The sequence below is a fragment of the Sceloporus undulatus genome, chromosome 6 (genome assembly GCF_019175285.1).
Source record: "Sceloporus undulatus isolate JIND9_A2432 ecotype Alabama chromosome 6, SceUnd_v1.1, whole genome shotgun sequence".
Classification (NCBI taxonomy): Eukaryota; Metazoa; Chordata; class Lepidosauria; order Squamata; family Phrynosomatidae; genus Sceloporus; species Sceloporus undulatus.
The window spans coordinates 81,801,789-81,828,646 of NC_056527.1; the positions used below are offsets into that span (position 1 = coordinate 81,801,789).

General features: G+C 40.6%; 2 protein-coding genes across 3 annotated transcripts; one reads left to right on the top strand and one right to left on the bottom strand.

Annotated features, from left to right (window-relative positions):
* Positions 1-5,005: 5,005 nt before the first annotated feature.
* On the top strand, positions 5,006-14,865 carry CNTD1 (cyclin N-terminal domain containing 1). The gene is made up of 10 exons (XM_042471899.1): positions 5,006-5,395; positions 5,821-5,873; positions 7,047-7,239; positions 8,401-8,476; positions 9,866-10,022; positions 10,766-10,928; positions 11,994-12,138; positions 13,836-13,932; positions 14,346-14,503; positions 14,559-14,865. The coding sequence occupies exons 1-9, from the start codon at positions 5,062-5,064 to the stop codon at positions 14,439-14,441; spliced, it is 1,314 nt and encodes a 437-aa protein (XP_042327833.1). The 5' UTR covers positions 5,006-5,061; the 3' UTR covers positions 14,442-14,503; positions 14,559-14,865.
* Positions 14,858-26,858, bottom strand: BECN1 (beclin 1). 2 transcript variants are annotated; one of them, XM_042471898.1, is made up of 12 exons: positions 26,703-26,858; positions 25,026-25,154; positions 24,626-24,693; positions 23,503-23,561; positions 22,267-22,357; positions 21,955-22,091; positions 21,406-21,600; positions 20,497-20,643; positions 19,626-19,775; positions 19,421-19,481; positions 16,293-16,435; positions 14,858-15,403 (listed from the first exon to the last, which is right to left on the bottom strand). In XM_042471898.1, exons 2-12 carry the CDS (start codon positions 25,150-25,152, stop codon positions 15,235-15,237), a joined length of 1,347 nt encoding a protein of 448 aa, XP_042327832.1. In that variant the 5' UTR covers positions 25,153-25,154; positions 26,703-26,858; the 3' UTR covers positions 14,858-15,234. The 2 variants fall into 2 exon arrangements, 1 of the variants encoding a protein (XP_042327832.1); XR_006104431.1 differs by having other exon boundaries at positions 15,268-15,403; positions 16,293-16,451.

The following is a 26,858-nucleotide window of genomic DNA, read 5'->3' on the forward strand; positions in this document are numbered from 1 at the left end:
GAGAAGTGTTTTCTATAGGTATACCTATATTTGTCCAACACAACTCGATGACCAACTTCTGGCAGAATTGAGCTGGAGGACCTAAAGATTCCTAGAGAGAACATATTAATCAAAACCACAAATAGTCAAATTCACAAAAGTCAAAGCTGCAAATGTGGAGGGCCAACTGTAATACCAAGAGCAAAAATAAAGTATTATTAAAATACAGAAGCAAGAAACCAGATGGTTTGTTAGATGATAAAGATGCTAAAGAATAAGGAAACTACAGTAGATCTGAGTGAAATCTGTGGCTTGTTTTTGCAGAAATCTGCAGAATACAGCTTCATAAAATCATCTCCATACTAGCATTTTGGGATAGATCCCCCTCCCCCCAATTTACACATACACTGATGGGATCTGTGCTAGAAGTAACTGATCAAGAAAGAGAACCTTGGGGTGTTGATGGATAGCTAAAGGACAACATTGACACAATGTGCAGCTGCTATAAAAATCATATACATTACTATTGGGACCACATCTAGAATACTATATAAAGGTTTGGTCACCATACCTCAAAAAGTTGTATTGCAGTTAGAAAAAGAGCAGAAAATGGCAACCAAAATAATCAAGGAGCTGTGAGGAAGATAGCATATGGGGCTGCTTTACAGCTTTACAGGCAGTAAAGCAAAGACATGACAGTGATATGCAAAATTATGAGTAATGAGGAGAAAGTGGATAAACATACTTTTTTTCTCCCTCTCAGAACAAGTAGGAGTCATTCAATGAAGCAGAATGGTGGGATATGCAGGACAGGTAAAAATCTTCACAGTACACAGTTAAACTATGGAACTCCATATACTAAATGTCATTCATGAACATGGATGGCTTTGAAGGGGGATTATGCAAATTAACTGATGAAAAAGTTATCAATGTCTACCAGTCACAAGGGCTATACAGTATATTATCTCCAGTATCAGTGTCAGGATTGCCTCTTAACAGGAGATGCTAGGAAACCTGGATAATGCTACTGTGCTCATGTCATGTTTGTGGGCCTTCCAGTGGTATCTGGTTAACCACTATGGAATTTTTCTTTGGGTGCTCCAGAGTGCAGTCTCTGCATGAATAATCAGCAACTTCTTCAGTACCTTGTCACCAGCTACTATTCAAGTTTCATAAAAACTAATGTGCAAGTCAAATGCCAACAGGTTACACTTGTATTAAATCGACACTCGTATAAAACAGTGTTCTTGCAATCCTTGTCAGAAAATGTATGGGAACAAAGAAAGCAAGTTGTTAAAACCAGATTCTATACATCTTATCTGAACAGTCCTACTCTCTATTTCTCTTCTCTCACACATGGACATGGACACAGACATAGAGAGAGGCAGAGACAATGCTCGAGCCTAGGCACTTTGGAAAGAAACAGAAATGAAGAACCCAAGTAGATGAAGTCATTTCTACCACTCAAGGGCACATTCACCTCTTTCTTTCAAATTTAACATGCATTTAAAGATGCACACACCATTTTAGCTGGTGACTGTATTTTTAGCAAGTTTTTTACAGTATTTCTATTTTGGCAATTAGAATTAGACTCTGACTGTTGTGCTAACAATTGAGTCTGAAGAAGCAAAATGTCATCGGACAAATGAAACTGTCCTTTAGCAAATAGGCTGCCTAATGAAATCAAGAAGCCTGAGTAACCCCAGTACTGTCTCCCCTCCCTAGCCCTTATCTGTGCTATTCTAAAAATACATCTCTGTACACACCACAATTATCCGCTGGTTTATTGGCATTTTACAATTAAATAATTAAAAGTATGCATTTACATGTTAGCCATGGCAAAAAGTTTACCAATAAATGCAGTGACCATTTCTTTCAAAGGGGGAGGGTGGCATAAACGCCCAAGGGCTGTGTGCCAATATGCCCTCAACTGAAGCCAGACACAGCATCCAGGCAAGAGAGTCCTTATTATTCCTGTGCATTTGACTTGATGTCCCACTTCTGTCCAATGCTCTGCTCCTCAGTTTGCTGGAGTCTTTGCTGTTCTGGCCCGCACAACTTCAGCCTCCAGTTCTAATTCATCCAGGAAACGCTCCTGGGAGACAGAATAAAATGTGTAGCCATCTAGACAGAGGAAGCTCAGGAAAATAACTGTGAGTATCTCTTACCCTCTCAAAGGCCCTTCTGGTCATCTTCAGCTATGAACAGATGAATTATTACACTGCTACTCTAGTCTTGAATACTGCTCTGGATGCAAAGGCCAGAGCGAGGGGAAGAAGGGATTTGACCTTCAAATATACTCTTTCCTTTAATAAAAGACATTAACTCCAATGCTGAAAGATAAAGTAGATCTCAAAGAGAAAAATCAGATTCAGGATGGTTCTAGTGAATTGCTCCCACACATACTGGATGGAGGAAGAGGGTGGGGAAGGAGGGCATGATGGATGGAATCACAACTATTGGGGGAGGAAATCCTACTGTTAGCAGCAAAATTGTGTTTTGATTTTTAAACTCGTATTCAAGAACCTGACAACAGAGTACAGTTGCAAACACCCAGTTAGAAATATCCAAAAGAGAAGCAAGAGACATGCATGGAGCCAGATCACCCATGTAGCAGAGGGAAAACACCTCAGCTGGCAGAACATTCTCCTGCCAGCTACTTGAGCTCAGAGCCAAAAAGCATCATACTTGTTCTTGCCACTGCCCATTTCCCCCACATGCCTCCTTCAAGTTCACCTACTTTTTCTTTCTACCACTGTTCATCTGCAAAAGCCAGGATCTATTTGTTAATCATCCTGTCAAGATCCAGTCCTGACAATAAAATCCTTACTTGTCAAATTGACCCAGATTTCCTGGCATCATCTGGGTCTGTCTTAACTGTCTTCTTAATCCTGTTGGAATTGTACTGCTTTGTATTAAAGGAGATGGAGTGAACTGAAGACTGTCCTTTTCCCCTTCTTTCAAATAGAGACTGCCTTTACCAACTGCCCAGCCAACAGCCGCCATGCTTGTGTTTTGTGGTCTAACAAAGCACAGGCTGGTCAGGCTGACAAGAAGAAGCAGGGATAGGACACATGTCAGCAGCTTCAAGCAGTGTCTATAGGCATAAACCTATTCTAAGGCAGAAATGGTGGCAATGTTTTGGCTGCTAAGGACAGCATTAAAAAACTACTTCTACAAATGGCAGTGACAGTGTGCATGCTCTTAGTTAAAACACACATGTGGTTCTAAAATCAAATACCTTTTGCGGGTAACCACTAAGCCAGTCTACAAATTTAGCAGCTAAGATGCCCCTCTGCATACTAATTTAGTGGCTTAAAGAAGAAAACCTGAGAGGCCCAGGATAGGGAGGTAATCGGAGACAAATTGATGCATTTTACAGGAGTGATGAGTGATCATCTTCCTCTATATTGGGGAGGTCAAAGCATGCCTTGTGGCTCACACACAATAATCAGTGCTGTTTTTGCTGCTCCTGGGTATAAAAAATATTATTGTTGTTGTTGCCCCAAATGGTTCTAGGAAGTATGGGGGACCCTCTGAAAGTTCCCCATCCCTGCTCTATATTAACAAAGGGGTGCTTGTTAGTCTACTTCTACACAGCTCTAAGATTACGAAACCTAGGTCCTAAACACACTGCAGAAATAATCCAGTCTGAGACCACTTTAACTGCCTAATAATAATAATAATAATAATAATAATAATAAATTTTATTTTTACCCCGCCTTCCCAAAAAGATGATCAAGGCGGCTTACAAAGGATAAAAGCAGTTACAATACAAAAATAAAACAATTACAATATAAAAGTTAAAACATTACTACATAAGATGGGAACAGGAGTCAGAAAAAAATTACACATGTCCAGGGTAATAACAATCAAATCACAATAATCCGGGGTCAAAAAAAGGAAAACAAGGGGCAGAGAAAAAAACAATTAACTAAATTGAGAAGGCCAACCGAAATAAGTATGTTTTTAAATTCTTTTTAAAAGAATCTAATGAGGTGGCGAAGCGGAGCTCTACAGGGAGCTTATTCCAGAAGGATGGGGCAACGATGGCAAAAGCCCTCTGAGAGGTCCTCACAAGATGAGATCTGGGGACTTCAACAAATTAGTCCCAAATTAGTGCTAGGGAATCCTGAGAACTGGAGTTGACTGTGGCACCAGGACTCTGACAGAGAAGGCTAAATGTCTCACAAAACTACAGTTCCCAGAATTCCCTCGCACTGAGCCAGGGCAGTTAACATTGTCTCAAACTGGATTATTTCTGCAGTGCGTTTTGGACCTTCAACACCTTAAATCTGTCATGCAAAGAAAAGGGATCTCAGGATTCTGCACCTTGAGGTTACTGTTTTCCAAACAGATTATTTTTTATAAATTTAACTAAAATCTACAAGTATTATCCCCAAACAGCAGGTGGCAATCTTCCCTTATTAGCGGCAAAGAAACTGCTGTCAGGCAAGCATTCACTTTTCTAGTGGCCTCTATGCCACTCTCTATAATGGGGTGGAAATTGTAAAGCCCTCCCAAAATTCCTCATTACTGGCTATGCTGACTGGAGCTGCTCAGACTTACAGTTCAAAGCATATTACTGTATATGTATCTATCTACGTATATCTATCTCCGTGTGTGTGTGTGTGTGTGTGTATGTGTGTGTGTGTCTGTGTCTATTAAAAGATATATATATATATATATATAGAGAGAGAGAGAGAGAGAGAGAGACATACTTATATATACACTATATACACACACACATACATATGTATGTATATATGTGTGCATATACATACATGCACACAAACATATATAAATATATATATACACACACATATAACTTTTAATATATATCTATGTGTGTGTATATATATATATATACATACACACACATACACACATGTATACATACATATTAAATTATATATATGTGTGTGTGTATGTATATTTTATATATATTAAAAGCTATATATAAAAGCTATATATATATTTAATCTCTCTCTCTCTCTCTCTCTCTCTCTCTCTCTCTGATGCGTGGTCTCCTCCCTCAGAGCCCGTTCCCCTAAACAGAAAGGGATACAGATTCCGACGACGATGGCTCCGATGCCGAGAGCCGTGAGGGCGTTGCGGACCCTAAGGCTCCTCCGGGCCACATCCACCCCGGGCTTGGAAGCCAGCCCCGCCGGAGCCCCCGCCCGGGCCATCTCCCACTGCCTCCGGACGCTCCCCGCCGGAGGACCCCGCGGAGGACCTCCTCCTGCTCCTCCCTCAGACACCGGCGCCGACATCTTCCCTAGTCGCGACGGCTCTGCTCGAACGCGTGACCTACTGAGCGAAGTGCGTCGTTGTGGAAGCGGCGGCCATTTTGGACGAAGCCGGAAGTGGCTTCTTGAGACGCTTCTTCCGCCATCTTTGATGAGGGCGAATGGTAGCGACCGTTTTGGACAAAACCGGAAGTGGCTGCCTGACAGGCGTTTTTTCCTCCATCTTTGATGAGGGCGAAGGGGGGAGTGGCTGAGTAGAAAAAGAGGGAACGCTGTTTATTGACCTCTATTAACATAAAGTTACTTTTCTCATACAGTAGGTGGCATATTAAGTTCCAGTTCTGAGCTAGGCAGGAAGAGGAGGGTTTAACCAGAGGTCCTCCTTTTCCAGGACACGTCCTCCATACTCCATTCCAGCCTTCTGTCCAGGAGGAATTCCAAAATGTCCTCCATTTTAAGCATGAGTTTACATTTATGAGAGTGTTAAAAGGCTGTATGTGTCAACTAAAGAGTTCCCCAACTGGAGCTGTTCCTGAGGCTCATTGTTATTATTATTATTCTATTTATTTATATCCCATCTTCTTCCCAGTACAGCTTCCTCAAGGCGGCAAACAACATTTAAAAGAACCTTCACTTAAAACAGTATGAAACATTAAATATACAATGTTTAAAAAAGCAATTGAACAAGTCAAACAATTAAAACATTACATTATTAAAATTTGAAACTGTGGTCTGGGGATGTCTCTGGAGACAAAACAAATTTGAAATTAGGGGCAGAACCATAGTTGGACTACAAATCCCATTGGCAGCACCACCAATGAAAGGTCATCAGAATCGCTGTCCAGCCAGATCTGGAGAGCAGTCTTAATTTAACCTATTCCCAAAGTGTTTAGGATAGTGGTTCACAACCTTTTCTATGCCCCAGACCCCTAGGAAATTGTTGATATATACAAGAATAATATCACATTTGAAGGTGAAGAAGTCTACTATCTGATTTTTGAACAACATGCAATACTGCGGGTGAACAAATTGGACTTTAAAAATATGCTTTTAATTCAGTGCATAAAATGCAAATCTAAATTGGCCAATTAGAGTCTAATCAGAAAAAATGGGTGATGTCTTATGACTGATCACTTAAGGACACGAGCCACTCTTTTTTGTCTCACCTTAGGCTGGGAATCCCTGGTTTCGGATTTTAAGGGTTAACACAACTTTGAATTAATGCAATTGAGGTTAAAAATGGTGTCATGTGTTCAGACCTCTTGGCTTCTCTTAGCTCTTGAATAGCCTTATCCAGGGGCTGTAATAAAACAAAGGACAGTATTTGCCCATAGGGAAACCATACTTGCCCATAGACAATCATTGGATTGCTTGCCCATAGAGAACCATCGGGGAGTACTTTCCCATTCTCTATGGGCAAGTATTCCCCAATGATTCTCTGTGGGCAAGTATGGTTTCCCTATGGGCAAGTACTGTCCTTTTTTTTTTAGTATGTCCTCTTATTCTGCACCAGTTAAAGTTTCCAAATCCTTAAAGGAGAATAGTTCCATCCAGGATTGGTTTTATGCCTTAATTTCTAGACCGATGCTGGTCTTCCTCCTTTTCATAAAATTGTACAGAGTGTTGTTGGCAATAGGTTGTTGTTTTTTGGTCTTCAACTGGTAAAGTAAAGTTTCATGGCTTAGAACCAGTTTTGTGGAGAAGGGATAGGGAGGTAGAAAGGCTAAGAGAAGGCAAACCTGCAGATAAGGTAAAATAAATAAATAGAACAGTGTTTAAAGTAAACACTGCTGATAGCTTTTTCTCGTTCTTCAGGGTGTTGGCAGAACCGCTGAGATGGACTCACCTGCTCAGGTGGCATCCAGGTACCGATCTTCTGAGCCTATCTTTGGAGTAGTGGCTCCTGGGATTATACAAGATGCCTTGCTTCACATGGCCAGGGAGAATGAGCAGTATTTGAGTGAGCTCTCCAGTGAGGCAGGCTCTTTCAAGGAGACCAAGATAGTGGGTGAGAGTTGAACATGTCAAACCCTATAGACCAGAGGTGTGCAAATGTGATGGGGATCAATGGCAAACGTTTGCTCCATAACTCCCATTTTGTTGGCTGCACTGGTGTATCAGCAGGATACCAGAAGTGATTTTATGTCAATTCTGGTCACTGTTTTTGGCCAAATCAGACTTTGAATGGTGGTTTGGGAGTTCGGGGTGGGGGTGGGCACTGCACTTGTATGCTGTTTTCACGTACTGGGGTCTGGTTTCAGTCTACCACCACTGTGGAAAATTATCCCAGAAATAGCAATAGCATGTTCATTTCTTTATTGCTTCATAGTGAACTCAGGATTCTCTAAGTGGTTTACAATCTGTAAGCCAGTTGCCATCCAACAAGCTGAGTACCATATTTTTTGGCGTTTAAGACAACTGGGCTTATAAGATGACCCCCAACTTTTCCAGTTAAAATATAGAGTTTGGGATATACTCACCGTATAAGACTACCCCTCTTCCAACGCACACCAAACAAAAATTAAAAAAAATCAGATCTGATTTCAATATGGTAATTTTAATTCAAATGACATGCAGGTACTTAGCAGGAAACGTTGTTGTATACAAAGCCTGCTTGGATTGGTCAGCTCTCCCTGTCTCCAAGACTATCAGAGCGGTAGCTGCTTTCATACGATCGTCGCATATGGTGGGGATGTGACCGCGGCCGTTTTTTAACTCCCCCACCATATGCAGCGACCGCAGATTCTTCAGTCCGGCTCAGAAGTTTCACCACCCACCCTATAAGATGACACCCGGCGTATAAGACGACCCTCGACTTTTGAGAAGATTTTCCTGGGTTAAAAAGTAGTCTTATACACCAGAAAATACAGTACTTATTTTACCAATGTACAAAAGGATGAAAGTGGAGCCAAGAGTCTCCCTAGAGCTCTCTGGGATCGAACTCACAATGTTGTGGCTGCCAGTATTTAACCACTGTGCCACCAAGGCTCCTTAATGAAATGAGAAAAAAGGGGGATTGGAGGGTTGTTGGGGAGCCTTCAAGGGCCCGAAAAGGGGTTTGGACCCACAAGTGGCCTGAGGGCCACATTTTTCTCACCACTGCTCTAAGATTAAATGTTCAAAGAGTTTTCAGCTATGATTCTGATAACTTCCCCTTTCTCTTGCCCAGAATTTGTATTTCTCTTATCTGAAAAATGGAGCCTGACTGAAACTGTAAGATACCAAGCAATAGAAATATTTGAAAGGTATTGCTTTGTTCTCTCTATATTGCATGGTGCTGACTTTAAGGCAGAGAAGTATGAAACTGCCACCACAGCTCACTTAAGGCTGCAATCCTAGACTGAACTAGGAGCCTTGAGTGAAAACTCAGTAAGACTGTGGTGCTTTTACAGTTTTAAAAAATAGCTGCCTGCCACGGGCAATATAAGCAGCATGCAATTATTATTATTATTATTATTATTATTATTATTATTATTATTATTATTTTATTGCTACAATTACTTTCATTTATATCCCACCTTTCCCCCAATAGTGGAACTCAAGACAGCTAACAATAAACAATACAGATTAAAAACTGTACATATATATATATATCAACAAAAGTATAAATGTAAGAATGATATAAACATGAACAATTTATAAAATTAAAACATTAAACATTTAAAAAATTAAAATTATTGAAATACTATATACAAACCTTAAAAACAGTACTACCTAGCATTAAAAGCCCAGCCCAGTCAGTTTCTAAAAGCCCAATGGCATAAAAATGTTTTAACTTGTTAACAGAAAGACAGCATGTGTGATTTTGCCTCTTTCTATTATACTGATTAAAAAACTCTGCTGATTCTTAAAATATAACATCACACAACCAAAAAGAGAGGAGTAGGCAGAGGTTAATCAGTTGAATGGGGGCTATCCAGAAATAAGGATGTGATTAATTTGGTGCGTGTGTGTGTGTGTGTGACATGCAGAAGGGACCAGGAGAAAATGAATAATGAGGCAGCCAAGTATTGCTTGAAACACTGAAAAGTGCATCACCTATGCTGAGTGCTCCTGGCTCTGCAGAGAGTGGAGGGCTTGGGTGGGCTGCTTTTTATGAGTAAACGAATATACAATTAATTTTAATGCCTTTCATTAGTCTGTAAACCCATTATATACAGTACATTCACATTTGTTCCTCCATGCAAAGTGCAGTGTGCTAGCTGGTTTTATCAAATCCAGTATTCTTTAGTGCATGTATGCGCTGTATTTTCCTGCTCCCAAGGACTGCCATTTTCCCTGTCCTGGCTGCCATGTTCACTGGCAAGCACATAGCTCTACATGTACAGTAGCATATAGGACAATGAAGTCCCAAGTAAGAATTTATCGAACAATTGATGACTTTTGAGGTAGCAAGTCAAAGGGGCAGTAGATGTACAATTTCCTTTTAATTATTTTACACACAGGCTTTATTGACACTTTTATTAATTCAGAAACCTATGATTTTCTTTTAGTCTTTCCCCTTTGACTCCTGATCCTAGTGGAAACAAGCTGCTTTGATACTAATGATTGTTAACTGCAAGCTGATTCCTTATAGTTATTATTGGCCCTGCTTCATTTCTCCTCCTCTAGTGAAACCTTTTATCTCACTTTAGGTTCATGCTCACACTTACTGAAGAGTTTTCCAATTGCAACAGAGCAAAGGGAGAAGATAACACTTGGGCCTCAGTGAAACAGCAAATTGAGGACACATATGTGCTGCGTCTTGTGTCTTCTATCCAACTTGCCAGCAAGCTCTCTTTCCACTACAGAGTAAGGAGATTTGAGATTTGCCCTAAATATATGATACAATTTTGATGCAAACTCTGGGCTATTTATGCACCATGCCAGGGACATTCTATATGGCAGAGAATACTGAGGCCAAACTTTTTTGGCATTGGAACTATGTCCATTCCCCCAAAAGAAAATTGGAGTTACTAGTTGTAAGGGTATAAATATATCTTACATTATCAGTTGACTTTGAGTCTGAGGTTTGGTGACCCCAGGCAACATTTATTCAGATTACTGTTGTTTTGCCAGTGGCTTCCTGTTAGGATGAGAGTGAGTGACTTGCCTCAGTCACCCACTGCATTTCCATGGCTGAGCAAGGTATTCAGCCCCTGGAGCCCTGTCCCAACACTCAAACTATTATGCCATTCTGATACTATCGTCAGAGCTATTGTCTGCAGGATCAAACTCAGGGCCTTCAGATTATGAGACTGACATGTTGCCTACTGAGCTATGAAGGTTACATTTAAAAAACACAGCCATTTAAAAATGACTACTAAAATAGCATTAATAGATAAACAGAAGAGACTTTCATACTATCACTACAATTAGTAACTTTTGATGTTCTGTGCTGCCTCCGCAGCATACAAATTATTGTGATGTAATGTGTTTTTTTAATTTTAAACCATCAGTCCAAAAGAGGACCCCTTTAACACAACACTATAGCAGTCAGCATGCAAAGCAAAGTTGGCATTTTGGGAGTAACGTTCACACTTCTTTTCACACAGATTGTTAATAACAACATGGTTTTGAAGTTTCTGAAGTCCTTGGGTTTCTCTTATACAACAGAAGAACTGCTGGAATCTGAACTGGCTATCCTGAAGGGTTTGCATTTTCAGATCAATGTTCCATTCCCTTTTGCTTATGTCGAAATGCTCCTGGAGGTTTTAGGTAATGGTCAGGAATATAACATCGAACAAGCTTAGGCTAAAAATTAGTCATGGTACTGTTTTATTTTCCTTTCTTTGAACAGCAAGAAGCTCTGTGGACCCTCTACAAGATCTTTTTTGTCTGAAGGGTGTGCATATTTGAAATCATATGTATCCCTGTGTCTGGACTGGTTGATGAACTAACTCATTGTTTCAATAAAATGGCCTGCATTCATCTCAATATTCAGTTGGTCTCATTCTAAACAGCTCAACTTTTATAAAGAATGTTTTAAATCAGAAATAAGAATTGTAGCATGTTAGAGATGAACATTTATTGAGACAAAGCTTTGTTGTAAGAGGTGAAAAATTGATAATGAGTATCCTTTTAAATCTGTGTTATGGGTTACCTTCCCTTTGTTTTCTAAACTAGTCCCCTAAAGATGACAAAAGTCAGTATGGGGAGAAGAGCTAAACAAAGAGAGTGGTTGAAACCAGCGATGATCCTACCATCATTGGCCATGAATCCCATTGTGGGAGAAAGGCGGGATATAAATCCTTGAAATAAAAATAATAAAAAAATAAATAGGGGGAAAACAACCAAAAAAAAAATCTAGAAAGCATATCAGGTTAGTGATCTATCACAAATTGTTTGTTAGGTCACTGAGCTAAAGTTAATTAAGGGGTGAAACAGACTGGCAGAAGGGGTGGCTTGAAGCCGCCCCTTCAGAAGCTGGATTGGGGCCGTGGCAAATGCATGCCACAGTCCCAATCCGCCTTGAAGCCACCCATAAAAGGAGTGGCCAAAAACCGGCTTATCCACTTGCATCGCCAAAAGCTGATTTCATGACGCATGCAGCGTGTAAACACAGCATTGCCAAAGCATCATGAAGTTGCCTTCGTGTAAACGACGGGTGGCATCCAGGCAGCTCAGGAGCATGCATGTAAATGCTGCTCTCCCGAGCCACCTGGAAGCACAAAGGGGCAGTCTGCTTTGCTCCTAAGTTATAAATGGGCAGATTCTGGCTCCAGATAAATCTAGCTGTTCTCACTGCAGCACCTTCTGATGCTTCCTTTATTTCTTCGTCAGGATACAATGGTTACTTGCGTCCCACAAAAGAGCTACAGGAAATGTGCAGATATTTGCTGAGCTTAACATACCTCTTGCGCAGCAGTATTTATGACACTTTGCTGAAGTCTTCAATTGAAAACTCATCTCCAAGTGAACTCCAGCTGTAAGTTCTGCAGAGCAACAAGCTAGAAACTAATGTATGTAGAAAAAAGAAGTTACCTTGGAGGGTACAGGGTGTGGCACTTTTGCACTTCCAGACTCCTGTATGTCTACTGACATCACATGAAAACCAAGGAAGTCTGAGTCAGTTTTCCATATAAAATACCTTAATAAAGCTCTGTTTATATGCTCTACATTTGAAACAGAGTCTGGCCTCAGAGCTGAGACTGTTTTGTGACACTGGAGTATTGGCAATAGTACAACATACACAATTTACAATGTAAGGTGGCTTTTCACCTGAATGCAGTGATTGATGGGGTGTGAAGGCTAATAGTTCCCAGTGGGGACAAAGCTGTTCTGGATGCTGACATATCTGGACATTACATAAACAGAATTATTGCAACAAGACAGTTTATTGGGAGGAGAGAAAAATTTTCAGATGTAGAGAACAGCTGAAGGGGTAGGAGCTGTCTTTTTTTTTTAACATCTCATGAAATTACCACAAATAGAAGTAAAGGGAAACACAGGACTTCTCTTTACATTTCAACTTCTTTAGTTTAAATGTTTCTATGCTACTCTTCAGTATAAATCAGATTGGCTTACAGAATAAAAATAAAAAACAGAGTTCAAATGAACCATACAGAAACAAATGTCCAGGTTCCTAGCATTAGACAAGGGCTTTGGAATGGACAGAAGCATGATACCATCAATTTTCAAAATTCTATAGTCTGAAAGTATTTTACTAGACACATGGTGGTTGTGCATTGCAAGACTGAACCGTAGATTGTAGGAGAGAATTTTGCATCTTTTTATTTGGCAGGGATATTGCACTTTCAGAGTACCTGTAGCACAATATGATGTTGCTGGAAAATACACACACTTCCTCTGCTAATGGGGCCATTGGGATTTGATGTTACGGCCACTTATTGGATACTGCCTATGATATTACTGAGGTTTACTTGCTTCCCGTTCCCAATTTGCTTTTTACAGCTTCTGGAAAACATTCTATTTTTATAAAGTAAGCACTCACCTTTCAGAGTACTCATCTACCCTTTTGAAAATATGTGAGAAAGCAGTAGAATTATATTATTACCTCCACTACAGCAATGCTTATCTTTTTCTGACTTCTTTTTAAATGATTGTATACACACTCCTTCCCTCCAATTCATGTACACTCATGTCTCATGTCAGATTATTTGTCCATGGTTTTTCTGAAAGCAAAAAAGGGTGCCTGTGAAGCTTCTAGAGAGGCTCACTCTTCTGTGTTACATGCAGGCAGGAGCAACAGTATTACCACTGGTTCAGTGCATCACAGAAACAGTATGCAACCTTTTTTTCTTTAACCTTGTGGATAGCTACATATTCCTTTTGGGTGACAGCAGCTGGGCTATATCCATATGCCTAAATAAAAAACTAACTGAACCTAAAAGAACTTACTTTGGATTAGACATAGCTAACATATTAATTTGGCAATATCCCTTTATGCCTTCTAAAGACATTACTTTTTACAGATTCCTCCAAAAATAAGTTATATGTTATTGACAACACCACAGCATAACATTAAACAAAGCTCAGAAAGTTAAGATGAAGTTGAATTGTATTTATTTTGTTTATTCATATAAATGTATGTTTTAAATGTACAATATCCTTAATACTTCTTTTGGGATGCAATTTTCTTACTCTGCCATTTTAATTTGATAGAGCCAAGTTTGTATCTGTAAAAGAAGATTTTATGCTACTGGCTGTGGGAGTCATTGGTGCAAGCTCTTTCCTGCTGAACCCTGAGGGCTGGAATCAGGTGCATATATCTCATAGCTCACCCTAGTGGCACTGAACAGCAACACTATAGGGTTACCATACACCTGCCTTTCCCCAGATATATCTTTTTCTTTCATAGGTAAAATTTCGGTCTATACTTGTATGATTAAATATCATTAAAATCAATTAAAATGTTATTTAAATGCAATAAAGATTAGAAATAATTCTAGTAACAATTATGACAGCTTATAGGCCTATTTAAAATTAATAACATTATAGCAGTCGGTAGTTTGAAGTAGTCAGTCACTAAATGTGCATTTTTTGCTTCTCAAAATATAACCCTTGTATTGTATGTCAGAATGGAATTGATTACTTTCTCCACCTGCAAGGATTGTCTGCCCATAAGGAACCTGAAGCAATGCCTTAACCTCACCCTTTTTTCTTTTTTGAAAGGTTGTGGAGCACCTCAGTGAAACCACAGGCATCAGTCTACAGAGCATTGTTGAGGCAGTCTATGCAATTCTGAAGCACAGCATTGAGGACTGCTAGAATTCCCCCTTTCTCCCCGAGGCTGAAGGCCTGCACATCCAGCAATATGTTGTTAGATATAATTATTTTAAGTGCAGAAATAAACCAGTTCCAAATGTTAACTGGTTTGGAACTGGTTTATTTCTGCATTCACAGGGTTAAGTTTTATGTTAATTCTTTGTGATGGGGCAAGGTAGATATTTTAAATAAAGGCATCTCTGCTCCTGTCCATAGCTAAGGGTCAGATTTATTTTTGTAAGCAGTGGTGAAGAGTTATGAGTGCTTGAGGGGAAAACACACTACATCTGAGATATGAGAAGTCCTCCTTCTGAAAGCCTTGCCAAAGGCAGAAGTCTCAATATGGATGGATTAATTCATTTATAAGGGAAGAAAAATGAATATTTCCATGTCTGTTCCTTATGAATAAAGAGACTGTGTTAATAAACTGATCTCATTTATTTTTGTACTTCCTAAGGCATTGTAGCATAGTAACAAAACAAGAAGCACAAAATATCTTACAGTTAAGTATAGTCACTCCCCTTAATTCTGGAAGCTGATGGGTCTTGTTTTTCTTCTTTTTACTGGCTAGCATTTTGGGTACTTTCTCCAGTGGCAGCATGCTTTGTCAACAAATACCCAATCATGGTATGAAGTATTCTATTCCATTTTACTTGACAACATTTTAAAGATTTTAAAAGCTCCCTCCCCCTTCGGTCCTGTAAGGTGATGTACAGCTGTCACATGTCTTGCTTTTGGCATCTTTGAAACAAACTGAAGCCATGTTTCAGTGCGAACCCATTCTTTGTTATTGCCATCATTTATTATAGAACTGGGAGGAGACCCAGGCAAGACCCCATTTCAAGTTTGTCAGCATGAACTTGAGTGCTTTTGTCCACTGCTCCTCTGAATTAAACTGTGTCTTAATGGAGTAGGACCCACCACTTCCTCCTGTATCTTCAATCTTGCCTTTTTCCACATCCATTCTGCAACCAAGAAACACAGGTCCAGTAAGACTCCTAAATGATAACTTCTAGTATTTTGTATTAGGGCACAACAACATTCCTCTCTAGTTTGTCAACAGAGTAAAATCTTCCTTTTCTGTAACACTTCTATTAATTGTAGCATAAACATTTTTAGTCTCCTGCAAAAAAATAACTCATTCCTGACACAGCACTTTGTCATCTTTTTAAAATTCTGTAAATGTCACTAAAATGGGCTCAACTAAAAGGTAAAACTAGAAAACTAATCAGGACATTTATTTTTTGCTCCAAGGAACCCTGGTGGCACAGTGGTTAGATGTCTGTACTGCAGCTACTCACTCACTAAACAGAAGGTTTAACACCAGCCAGGGGCTCTGGGTCAACTCAGCCTGCCATCCTTCCAAGGTTGCTAAAATGAGTACCCAGCTGGTTGAAGCAATTGGCTTACACTTTGTAAACCATTTAGTACATAGCTAAGCGGTATAGAAATGTACTTGCTATATTGCTATTGGTCTCAAGGAATGCTACAGAAGATGTCTTCTAAAGCTCAGAGTGGTTAGATGCAAGACAGGATAGGGGAAGCTCTAGCAGCTACTACTTTTAGCAAACTTGAGCAGTAGGAAAAAAATTGGCAGCCTGAACAGGAACTCAAACTTCTGGTTTGGCATGCCTGTATATTCATTGTAGGTTAAAAAATCAAGGATGGAAGTTCCTTCCAGTGAAGAGAATGTTTTACTTTATATTACTTTATATAACCATACTTGAATATCTGCAAACTTAATGGCCATAATAAAGCCACAGAAATACTGTGAACAGAATGAGCAAAAGTCAACCCTTCAAAAACCAGAGGGGTGGTGGGGGGCAAGAGAAACGCAGCTATCATCAAATTTACCTGTAAGGCAAACAGAAACGTGTCTCGCCCTTTTCCACTTCCTCTTTGAACTGCTGCACACAATCCAGAAATGCCACCATGGCATGATCAAACTTGTTGTCCCAGAAGAATCTCAAACCTCCTGAGCAGTAGAGGGGCAGCTCCTTGAAGACACAAATGCTGATACCAGAAACAAAAGAAGTTGCTCTGTAGCTGCTCCAAGACCTTTTGGGATACTGCTTTATTTTTCCAGTGGACTGACAACATCCCAATATATACTATGGGAGTGCACATCAGCTTTATCATTCAGTCATTAGTGTTGTCCATACTCAAGTCCAGAGCAGCAAAAAAACAACCTATTCAAGAAAGTGCTTTGCTTTGCTTAATGAACAATTTTCTTGCCAAGTTTCTTTTTCTCAAAGTAACATGTTCCAGTGTTCTCAAGACCTTACTTAGACGGGTTATAGACCGCCGCTTTGAGGCGGTCTGCCGCCGCCGCCGTTTGCTCCGTAAGGGAGCCGTCGCAGCCACACCGTGCGGCTCCCTTGCGGAGCAAAAAAGAAGCTCCAAAATGGAGCTTCTTTCTGCAGCGCCCTAATGACGTCGCGAGGCGCCGCTGGCGCACTCGCGACGTCATTAGCGCCGCGACACGTCTGGACGCTATGCGTCCGATACGTAAAGATGGTGCCGCCCGTGTGGAACGGCCGGCGCCATATTGTACGGACAGAGTCTGTATTAGAGCCAGGGGCATCTAGAAGAGACGCCCCTTTTTAAAAATGGGACGTCCTGCGGACGTCCCAAGTGCCAGTCTGTAACCGGCCATAGTCTAAAATGCAAATAAATAGCAAAGCCTGATTACCATCCTAGGAGAACTATACACAGAATTTGGGAATATAAGACATTGAAGCAAACCAGGTTCCAGTAATTTTTACCCCATTCCTCAACAAACTACTCCTAACTCTCAAGTGTTCACTGTCATGCCTACCGCATTTCCATTTTCCATGTCATGTTACAGCTGCAAGAAAAACAAGAGTGCTGATGGCAGGTCTAGGTATGTGTGTAAGTTCGTGAGGTTGGAGTTACAACCGTGAATGCTGTGGTTAGAATGTTCTGCCAAACAACATTAACTCCTAGGCTGTGAGTTGGGTCTCTCAGTTCTCGTGTGGCTGCCTGACTCCACAACAGGCTCTTTCTCTTCTTTAACACAACCCAACAGCTACAGGGGGGTGAGAGATCCTGAGAAGCATTTCATTGCCAATTTCAGTGAAGTGGAGAAAATGAGAGAACACAGGAGACTCAACATAGTTTAAGCCTGTATTAGAAGCATGAAAAAAAATGTTCTGAGTGTTTAAGTTTAACACTTTAATGTTTTCATTCATTCTGATTCATTTTAGACTAGTCAGATTTCTGGAAAAATGTGAAGGCATTTTGAAAGTTTTAGAGGCAACTAGTTGCTTCTCAATGCAGGAATGCACTACACTCAAAAGTGAGAATGGGGGTGTAGTTGACAGATGAGAATAGTCACTGGTACTTAGTAGAGAAACATGGAAGGTGTTACTTTTAAACCTTAGAAGCCTCCTAACCTATATAAAACCAGTGAACATTCCCTCCGTCAATTGTCCCTGCTTGTACAATCCAGATCAATAGAATCCAGATTATAAAGAGACTAAATTAGCTTGTCTTTCTAAAATGCTGATTATTTTATTCTGCTTAATCTTAACACTTTCATAGATTCAGCAACAATGTCTGTAGGAGTGTAGAAAGCACTGGGAATTTTAGAGGCAAAACCACTGGCAAAAATAATGGTGATCCTTCCTCTCTTCTGATATTAGACATCCCCCCAGCCTTTGAAAATGGATAGCCAGATGAACATTGGCCTGCCATTTAATCTGTTACTAAATACATTACCCTTTAGCTAGTCACTCCTGCATGATTTGAGCTCATGCTCAAGATCAAACTAAGTATACAAATGAATGTATAGAGGCTACCTGAAAGCAGTTACCTATCTAGGTGCTCACACTACCAGTGTCATGTTTAAAAAGGTTATCAACACACACACCAACCCAGATGTGTACAGCAGTGTCAATTGCTTTTAGGTCCTCAGTTACATCATGCCAGAAGTTGTTTCTGTGCAAATGTTACACATGTGTGGGTTGATGCAGGAACTAAACAGGTAACTGAATAAGATATAGCCTATACCTAGTGAGAGAGCATATGCTATGATCCTATGCTAAGATGAGAACCTGTTTGGTATAGTGGTTTGAATGTCGGGCTAGGGTTCTGGGAGACCAGGGTTGTAATCTCCACTCAGACATGGAAATCCACCGTGCTTTAATAAACGGGACCAATATTCCGTGCTTTAATAAACGGGATGCAGAAAGCTTATCTCAAATAAAATTTAAATGAAGCCAGAGGGCACTGTCTGAATCAGCTGAATCACCAAGGGCCACACTTTTGTTTACAATGGTTTAAGTTTTGTTTCAATTTTTAAGTATACATAGGAAAAATAAAGAAAATAGAAGAATGAGGCTTACTTCTAAATTGTACATAAAGGTGGGTAATTTTTTTGTTAACATACAGAAACAGGGCTTACTTATTTACATAACTGAATACGAATGGGGCTTATTTAGTTTACTAACTATGCCATGCCTTTGCCCTACCCCAGGTGGGGACTAAGAGAAGGATATTACAGTATGGCAGCACAGATTATCCTCAAAAATAGTGAAGGCAGAGGAAACCCTTGTACTACCAGCAGCAGCTGGCTCTGCTGCATAAAGCAAGCTCCTTCTTGAATGCCTGGTTTTAGTCACCAGAGCCAAGTTCTATGGGAAGGGTGACATGGAAAATCACCTGTGTGGTGGGATAGTTAATCTTCCTAGTGATTTCTGCCATTTTAACAAAGCCTGGTTCTTAAGACCTAGGACCAGGCACTCAGAAAGCAGCTGGACAGTTACCACAAAGAATACTTAGTGTAAAAAACTGGTTCCAAATGATATTCTTTCTCCAAAACAAATTGGAAGCTACTATAGCCATGGCTTGACACAATATTTTTTTAGTTGATGTTGCCAGGCTTCCAAAAAGATGTTGCCTATAGGCAGAGTTTAGCCCACCTCTGTTTTAGCTGTCCAGAACAATATCAGTGTTCCTACCTTGGATTTGTCTGTGAGAGACTCTAAATAAGAATGGTTTCCATATGGGATTAGACGGTACCTGCAAGAAACAGGATAAGCCAGCTTCAGATTCATTCAATTGAAAATGGAAGTATAAATCTTGTGTATAAATAAGTAAATAGTCTTAATGCTTTCAAAGCCATGCGACTAAGAAGTGGGGAGATGCTATAGATCTCTTTCCTACCTTTGAAAAATTAGGCCCATCTTGTTGGCAAGAGCATGGAGAAGCAGAACAGTCTGTCCCCAGGCTGCGTTGATCTCATTCCATTCTACAGGGACACTAGGGAGGCGTCCCAGACGAAAGTTGTTTATTGTGCCAAACTGTCCACTATGCCTATTCAAAAATGGACAGGTACAGCAGTCAGCTATTAGGAGATTGCTTCTTCTCTATCAGAAATTTTCAAAAATGCATACTCAGCTAATCAGAAACCAAACAAAACTTCCAAAAATAATAGCCACTGCTCTTATGAAAAATTTGTCCCACTTACTGAATGCCTCCATGGGGGATGCTTATGCTACACAATTCTAGCACTAGGATTCCAATTTAACTGCTATGGCTCCATCCTATGGAATCCCGGGATTTGCAATTTGGGAAGGAGTGTTTAGAATTCTCAGGCAGAGAGCCCTAGTGCCTCACCAAACAACAAACCCCAGGATTTCACAGGATTCAGTCATAGCAGTCCTAGCAAGCCAGATCTAACTCTCATTCTGGAACCCGTGAGCTTTGCCTATTGACACAAAAAGTGGTGTGGAATTGACAGAGAGGTGTAAGTAGGAAGTGCTGAAGGAGAGAGAGGAGGATCATAACAGGCGCCATTCTATACTACACAATTATAGCACTAAATCCTACTTTTACTACTACTTTTTCTACTTCAACACTTGCTGCTTACAGCACACTATCAATGACCAAAGAACCTTCTCCATTCTAGACAGCTGGATACATGGCCAATAATGCTGGTTAATACTGGTTCTCCAAGGCATAATCTCCATTCTGGTTCTACTAGAGGCACTCTGCTACACACACAAACACATACACACACATCTCCCTCCCTTACCAGATATGGAAAGTGGCATTAAATACATTGGTTTTCTTCAGCTTGTCCAACTGCATTTGGGCATAGCGCATCTGGTTATCCACACTTTTCAGTTCATCATCTAGTTCCAGTTGTTGTCGCTTGAATTCGCTGTACTCTTTCTGGTACCTCCAGGGAACATTAGGAAAACAAGGTTATCCATTTATGGCACAGGACAGCATTCCTCCCCAGAACATTGTACAGAATGAACTGGGACCAGAGCAAATAAAGTTGCTATAAACAGATCTCTTTCATTAGAAGACAAATCTTTAAGAGAAAATGAGAAAAATACATTGAGAGAACTGAATTGTTACAGGGGTTTTGACACAGAGAAATGTAAACAATTCCTGGCTCAATATAATATGCAGCTAAAGAAAAACAGAGAAGCATGCAGATAGGAACACAAATACATCATTAAGTTGTCATCTATTTAGAACCCATAAACTGGTTCTCTCTCTCTCTCCCACATGACCTTTTAAGCACAATTTTCTGTGTGGCTTTATCAGCAAAGCCTCAACAGAAACATTGAACTTACAAGTAAAAGGTTAAAGGTACCAATGAAATGTAACAGAGCTAGCATGATGTCTGGAGCAGATGGATGAGGAGAAAACAGGAAATGTCTTAAGGATGCAGTAAGCAAAAGCCAATGAGCTAGTGAAGAAATTTAAGAAAAAGGAAAGGTGCTTTTAGCACAGGCAGAAGGGAGAAAAGGGGAGGCTTTGTTGTTATTTGCCTTCAAGTCATTTCCCAGTTATTAAAAACAAGGCCATCAAGAAGGAACTTATGAGGCCAAAACCAAGAGAAAATAAGATGAAGATTTCAACAACAAAGTCAAGAAAGTCTTTGAGTTGCTAACAGTTGCAGTATTTTGCAAGAAATCTTGCCACTCACTCTGCCTCTTCTTGATCCAGCCGCTCTGCTTCAGCTCTGACCTTCTCAAAATCTTCAGCCATTGCCTTGCGCTTCTGCTCCACTTCTTCCAACTCCTCAATCAGCCTCTCCTCTTCAAGAGCAAATTCCTTCAGCTCCAGTTGCAGCCTCTCTCTGTCATCTTCATTCATCTGCTCTAAGATTTCTAGACATCTCCTGAGTAAAAGGCCACAACAGGAGTGATTTAAGGGATGGCCAAGGAGTGTGCAGAGCACTGGTGTCTTTCCTCCTCCTTTCCCCATGGGCTAAAGTCCAGGTAGTACTCCTGCATCCTTTCAGTGTCACTTACCTTTACCTCTGTGATCATGAGGGCTAGAACTATGCTTTGATTTTAAGACAGAAGCTAAGATTTGCACAGCGCGCTGCTGATGTGTAAGACACTCAAACAGTCTTAAACAGAAATGACACTGGGGAATGGAAGCAAAATTCTTTTTGTCTTTTTTCATCCTGGGCCATTGCATGCTCTGGTATGCCTCTCCTGCCGCATGCTTGAACTTTGCTCTCACTTACTTGTAGTTCTGGCATTCATTCTCTGTGATGTTAAGCTGTGTGTCCAGCTGGTCCAGAAGCGTGTCAGTGCACTCTTCACATAGAGGATGATCTACATCTGTCTGACCTGACATGATATCAAATAGGTCACCTGTAACCTAAAGGGAGAAAGGAAAACATTTAAAGTAAGGAAAAATAGAAGAAACTTTCAAACCGGGTGCCCAATGTAGCCCCACTACCCCTGACAGTTGTCTCCCCCTGTTTTAAATGCTCAACTAGCCTAGGGCCTCATTGATAGATGTCAACAGTGTTCAAGAACAAGAAACAACTTGCCTTGAGTCTTCTGCTGAGGTTTTCCATAGTGCCGCCATCAGAGGCCTCTCCGATCAGAGTGAAGCTGTTGGCACTTTCTGTTGACATCATCCTGAAAAACATAGGATGACTTTGTTGTGAGGTGTATTCCTATTCACTTTTACTAAAGCCTCAGAAACACCTTCCACCTCACATCAACCCCAGTAATTCCTAGATTTAGTCTGGTATTTGGAAATAAGAGCACAAACATCTTCCATCATCTAAAAGGAAAAGTTTAGTAAAGTTTGTTCAAAGTTGAATGTATAACAAAGTTCAAGCTTGGTTTCACCCTCTAATGGGAAAAAAACTGTACAAGATATAAGAGGCAGACAATGATGGTTTAAAATAATTTGGATCCCTCCTTCCCCTAATAATTCTCTGAACAGTATTTTGAGTCTTTTAGAAACTTGGTTTTTCTCTCTAATCTGTGAGCAGCTTAGCTACCTTACATAAGGACCTGGTGTAACTTCTCTGTAACCATATTTTATATATATATAAAAAACTTCTATCTTGTGGAAAACTATCTGTATTTGATTTAATTGGGGGCCAAAACAGATGGTCCTGGTCGGTTTCAAGCTGCCCATAGAAAGCCAGGTGGGGCTGTGACAACCACATGGCATGACCCCAATTCAGCCAGCTTCTGCCCCAAACAGGAGTTGGGAAAAATTGCTCCTACTTGAGGCTGAAAAGGCCACCCCTTTGCTGCTGGAGCTTTGCTGGCTCTGGGCAAGTGGCGTCTAAACGCCACACCCCCAAGTCACACAGAAGTCAGCCAGTGTGGCTTCCCAGTGACTTGGGGTGGAGGTGCGGAGTGTTGTGTCTAAACGCCACATCCCCAAACCGGCTAGAAGCTGGCTTTACCGAGCCATCTGTTTTGGTCCTGAGTTCTGTCTTCCATATCTTTTAAAGCCCAACTCAACTTGAAAGGTATAAGTGGCAGGCTGAGGCATATGAAATACCGTAGCATATGCAATCTATAGACCATCTTTGGCCCTGAGGCCACCTATGCAGACCATAGGCCCCCATTGGTAAGTACAAGAGATTTGTTACTCCTGGAAACCTCAATTCTTCTCTTAAACAAGATGCAGAGCCCGCCCTGAAGCTTACTAAAGTAAAAAAGAAAGACAGAGACAGAGAGAAGGAGAGAGACCTTTTTTAAAACCCGAAGTGGACTAATTTTCCCCCCCTAACTGGGGGAGCTGGTAAGGTAATCGATACCTGGCTGGAGGGATGAATCTTCGGGACACACCATCCTGGCGGTTTTCAACAAATATTTCCTGAAAAAGAAATTCAATATCAGAATCTTCTCACTGGGTCCTCATGAAAAGGTGTACATCATCACCCACAGTCAACCCTGCTTACTAGAGATCCAGTTAATATGTGATGTGAAAATGTTAGAGTGGCCATAAGACCAATAAAATAGTACCACAGTGAAGGAAAATTATTCTCACCAAGGAAAATTTCAAAAACTGCAGAGTTATTAAAGTCTTGGGAATCTTAAGAAAAAAAGCAGAATAAGCATTTCCAGAGCACTCTAATTTTACCACTGACTAACTGGTGCATTCTGCTAATAACAATCTGAAATATAAAGAAAGGAGTGGACATCAGAAATTTTCATCCTGATTGCTCAGTAAATAAATGTCCATTATGGTTCAATGATTGCTGTTTAACAATTGGTTAAAATATATCTAGTACAGTGTGCCCGCACTATATGCAGATTTGAGCATATGCGCTCAAGCCGCGCAGGAGCATGCGGGGCAGCGCATTCCATTCAGATGAATGGGGGATGGACCCATGGTGCATGCACTGTCATGCCGCTGTGCGCATGAGCCCCATTCAAGTGAATGAGGCTCAAGCATAGGCGGAACTCACCTTAAGCGGGGGGGGGGGTGTTCTGGAATGGATCCCCCGCGTAAGGCAAGGATCCACTATATTCTTGCGATTTGCTATGTATGTTGTTGCTGGGTAGATTTTTCAAAACTTCTACAAATGGTAGGCTGCAGTACTATATTAATCAGTTCTGGTCCAGCTGGAACAGTGTCAGATTTGATCCAGCAACTGCTGCAATGGCATGCCGCTAAATAAACTGCTATCTTAATTTCACTAATGTGTCCATCCTTAAACCCAAACCAGAGGGATGGGGTTTCCCCTACATATGCCTTGCAGATACAGATGTGTAGCTGAAGTGTTATCAATTTCTGCTCTGTAATGCATTTATTAATTTTAATGCAGATTACAAAGCAAATCTAGCACATTTCATACCGAGAACAAAACATTCCTTACTTTGGACTAGTGAATGCAAGGATGGATTGGATTTAGAAGTCAAATCCTAACACTTTACCTCTGTCATAGTGGTCTCTTCCTCCTGTGCATCTCCCAGTTTTGCTGGAGTAGTAGTAAGCAGAGGAGCTAGGCAAAAGAGAATCAATTACTAAAGGAATCCCAAAGACTTGTTTTACAAATATTTTGGGTCAGGAGGCAGGAAGTCAAGTTGTGGTGGTTCAGAAACAATAAAATAGTATTCTGCATATACAAAGATACACTCTCATTTTGAACGGTTACTTACAAATTTCTGCCAGCAATGTTGGGTTCTGTAGCCCAACCCCAAAAACATTACTACAGTTTACCCTGCCAATGACATCCTTCAAGGCAGCTCCCTGGTTTTCTTACCCTAGCTGGCATCTGTCTCCACCAACCTGGGTTGTACCCCATATTTGCTGTCTTGGTCAAACTGTTTTTACCTGTTAATTCTTGAATAGTGACTTTGTCAAGGACCTTGAAAGATGTGTCTAGTTTTAAGGGCTGGCTGCAGCGCTGGCAAACAAAGCTGACCTGCATGGTGCAGGCAGGTGATTTTGAGCCATCCATACCTATGATAGGGAGCAGAAAACAAGAATAGTCTTAAAAGCTGTGCATGCTGCTTCCAGCCCTCTGTTGTACAGAGATTCAGAACATTTGGTTCTCCATATACTGCTGCATATAAAATAGCCAGTCACCATCCTTTACTAGTGATGGAAGTTGCAATCCAACAACAGCTATAGAGTCACACATTCTCCACCCCAGATCTAGATGGAAACAGTTATAAACAATTAGCTTACAGCAAAAGACCAGCAAAAGGGCCCAAGCTCGACTCAGGCTTGCATCCTTCAGAGGTCGCTAAAATGAGTACAGTACCCAGACTGTTGGGGCCAAATTAGCTTACTTGCTGTTCACCGCTATGATCTTTGGAATAGCGGTATATAAATAAAACAAATTATTATTATTATTATTATTATTATTATTATTATTACGTATTATTATTATTAAATGCTGGCACTTCCAGTATCAGCCAAAACACAGAAAAAGGCAATTGCCCCAGTATTAACATTATTCCAGAAACTGGGGTTGTCATGATGGGTGATGAGTCAACAATTCAAACTAAACTAGCGCTGAGCAGCAACAACAACAATCAGTTGAAAACGCTATGAGAGGTTTACTATGCAGTCCTAATTATTTGTGTAATTGACTCATGCTGCCAATTCCTTTCTTTCAGTGAGTCTCAAAGGTGCTACAAGATCTCTCTAAATAATAATAATAATAAATGCATCTGAGGAAGTAGACAGAAGTCTATCAAAGCTCATGCAGGCCATTTTTTTCTTTTAATGAGTCTCAAAGGTGCTACAAGATCTCTCTACATAATAATAATAATAATAATAATAACAACAATAATAATACCAAGTGCATCTGAAGAAATAGACTGAAGTCTAGGAAAGCTCATGCTGCCCACTTCTTTCTTTCAGTCTCAAAGAATAATGTACATAATGATAATAATACACATAATATACATAATAATAATAATAATACCAAATTCATTTAAGGAAGTAAATTTTAGTCTTTGAAAGCTCATGCTGCCCACGTCTTTCTTTCAGTCAATCTCAAATAATAATAATAATAATAATAATAATAATATCAAATGGATCTGAGGAAGTAGGCTAAAGTCTAGGAAAGTTCATGCTGCCCACTTCTTTCCTTCAGTTAATCTCAAAGGTGCTATACATGATGATGATGATGATGATGATGATGATGATAATGATAATAATAATAGCAAATGTGTCTGAGGAAGTGGATTGAAGTCTAGGGAAGCTCATGCTGCCAATTTCTTTCTTTCAGTCAGTCTCAAAGGTGCTACACAAAATCTCTATGCCTACTTATCTGGAGCACTTATACCCCACTCTTCAGCCACAAAAAAGGCTCTCAGAGGGGCTTACAATGAAATGAATTCCAGTTAAAGCGCTCTCGAACCGGATTATCTCTGCAGTGTGTCTGGGACCCAAGTGGCCTGGATCCCACCCAGAGACCCCCAAGGGCCCCTCTGCTGCACTCAATGGAAGGAGCCAAGAGGGCCCAGCACCAGAGGACCCTCAATGGACCTCACCTACCTCACAGGCTGACCATGGGCTTAATTAATGTTAGGGAGCTCCTAAGGAACGCTATTCGGGGCTTCTTAGGAGAAGCTGTGCTTCCGGGAAAGCTCTGACGTCACCCGCGGGGGGCGGTGAGGAAAGAGCAGGCCCCGCCTTCGCCGTCTCCATGGC

Bases quoted from the DNA above. Each gene is read 5' to 3' on its own strand.
- BECN1 (XM_042471898.1), bottom strand. From the start codon at position 25,152: ATGGATGGCTCAAAATCACCTGCCTGCACCATGCAGGTCAGCTTTGTT. The intron at 16,436-19,420 runs GTAGGAACACTG...TGTGTCTTCAAG, and splicing joins CTCTCACAGACAAATCCAAG to GAGCTGCCCCTCTACTGCTC. The intron at 15,404-16,292 runs GTAAATTTGATG...TCTTGGTTGCAG, and splicing joins CGTTTCTGTTTGCCTTACAG to AATGGATGTGGAAAAAGGCA.
- CNTD1 (XM_042471899.1), top strand. From the start codon at position 5,062: ATGGCTCCGATGCCGAGAGCCGTGAGGGCGTTGCGGACCCTAAGGCTC. The intron at 12,139-13,835 runs GTAAGTTCTGCA...TTAATTTGATAG, and splicing joins TCTCCAAGTGAACTCCAGCT to AGCCAAGTTTGTATCTGTAA. The intron at 13,933-14,345 runs GTGCATATATCT...CTTTTTTGAAAG, and splicing joins ACCCTGAGGGCTGGAATCAG to GTTGTGGAGCACCTCAGTGA.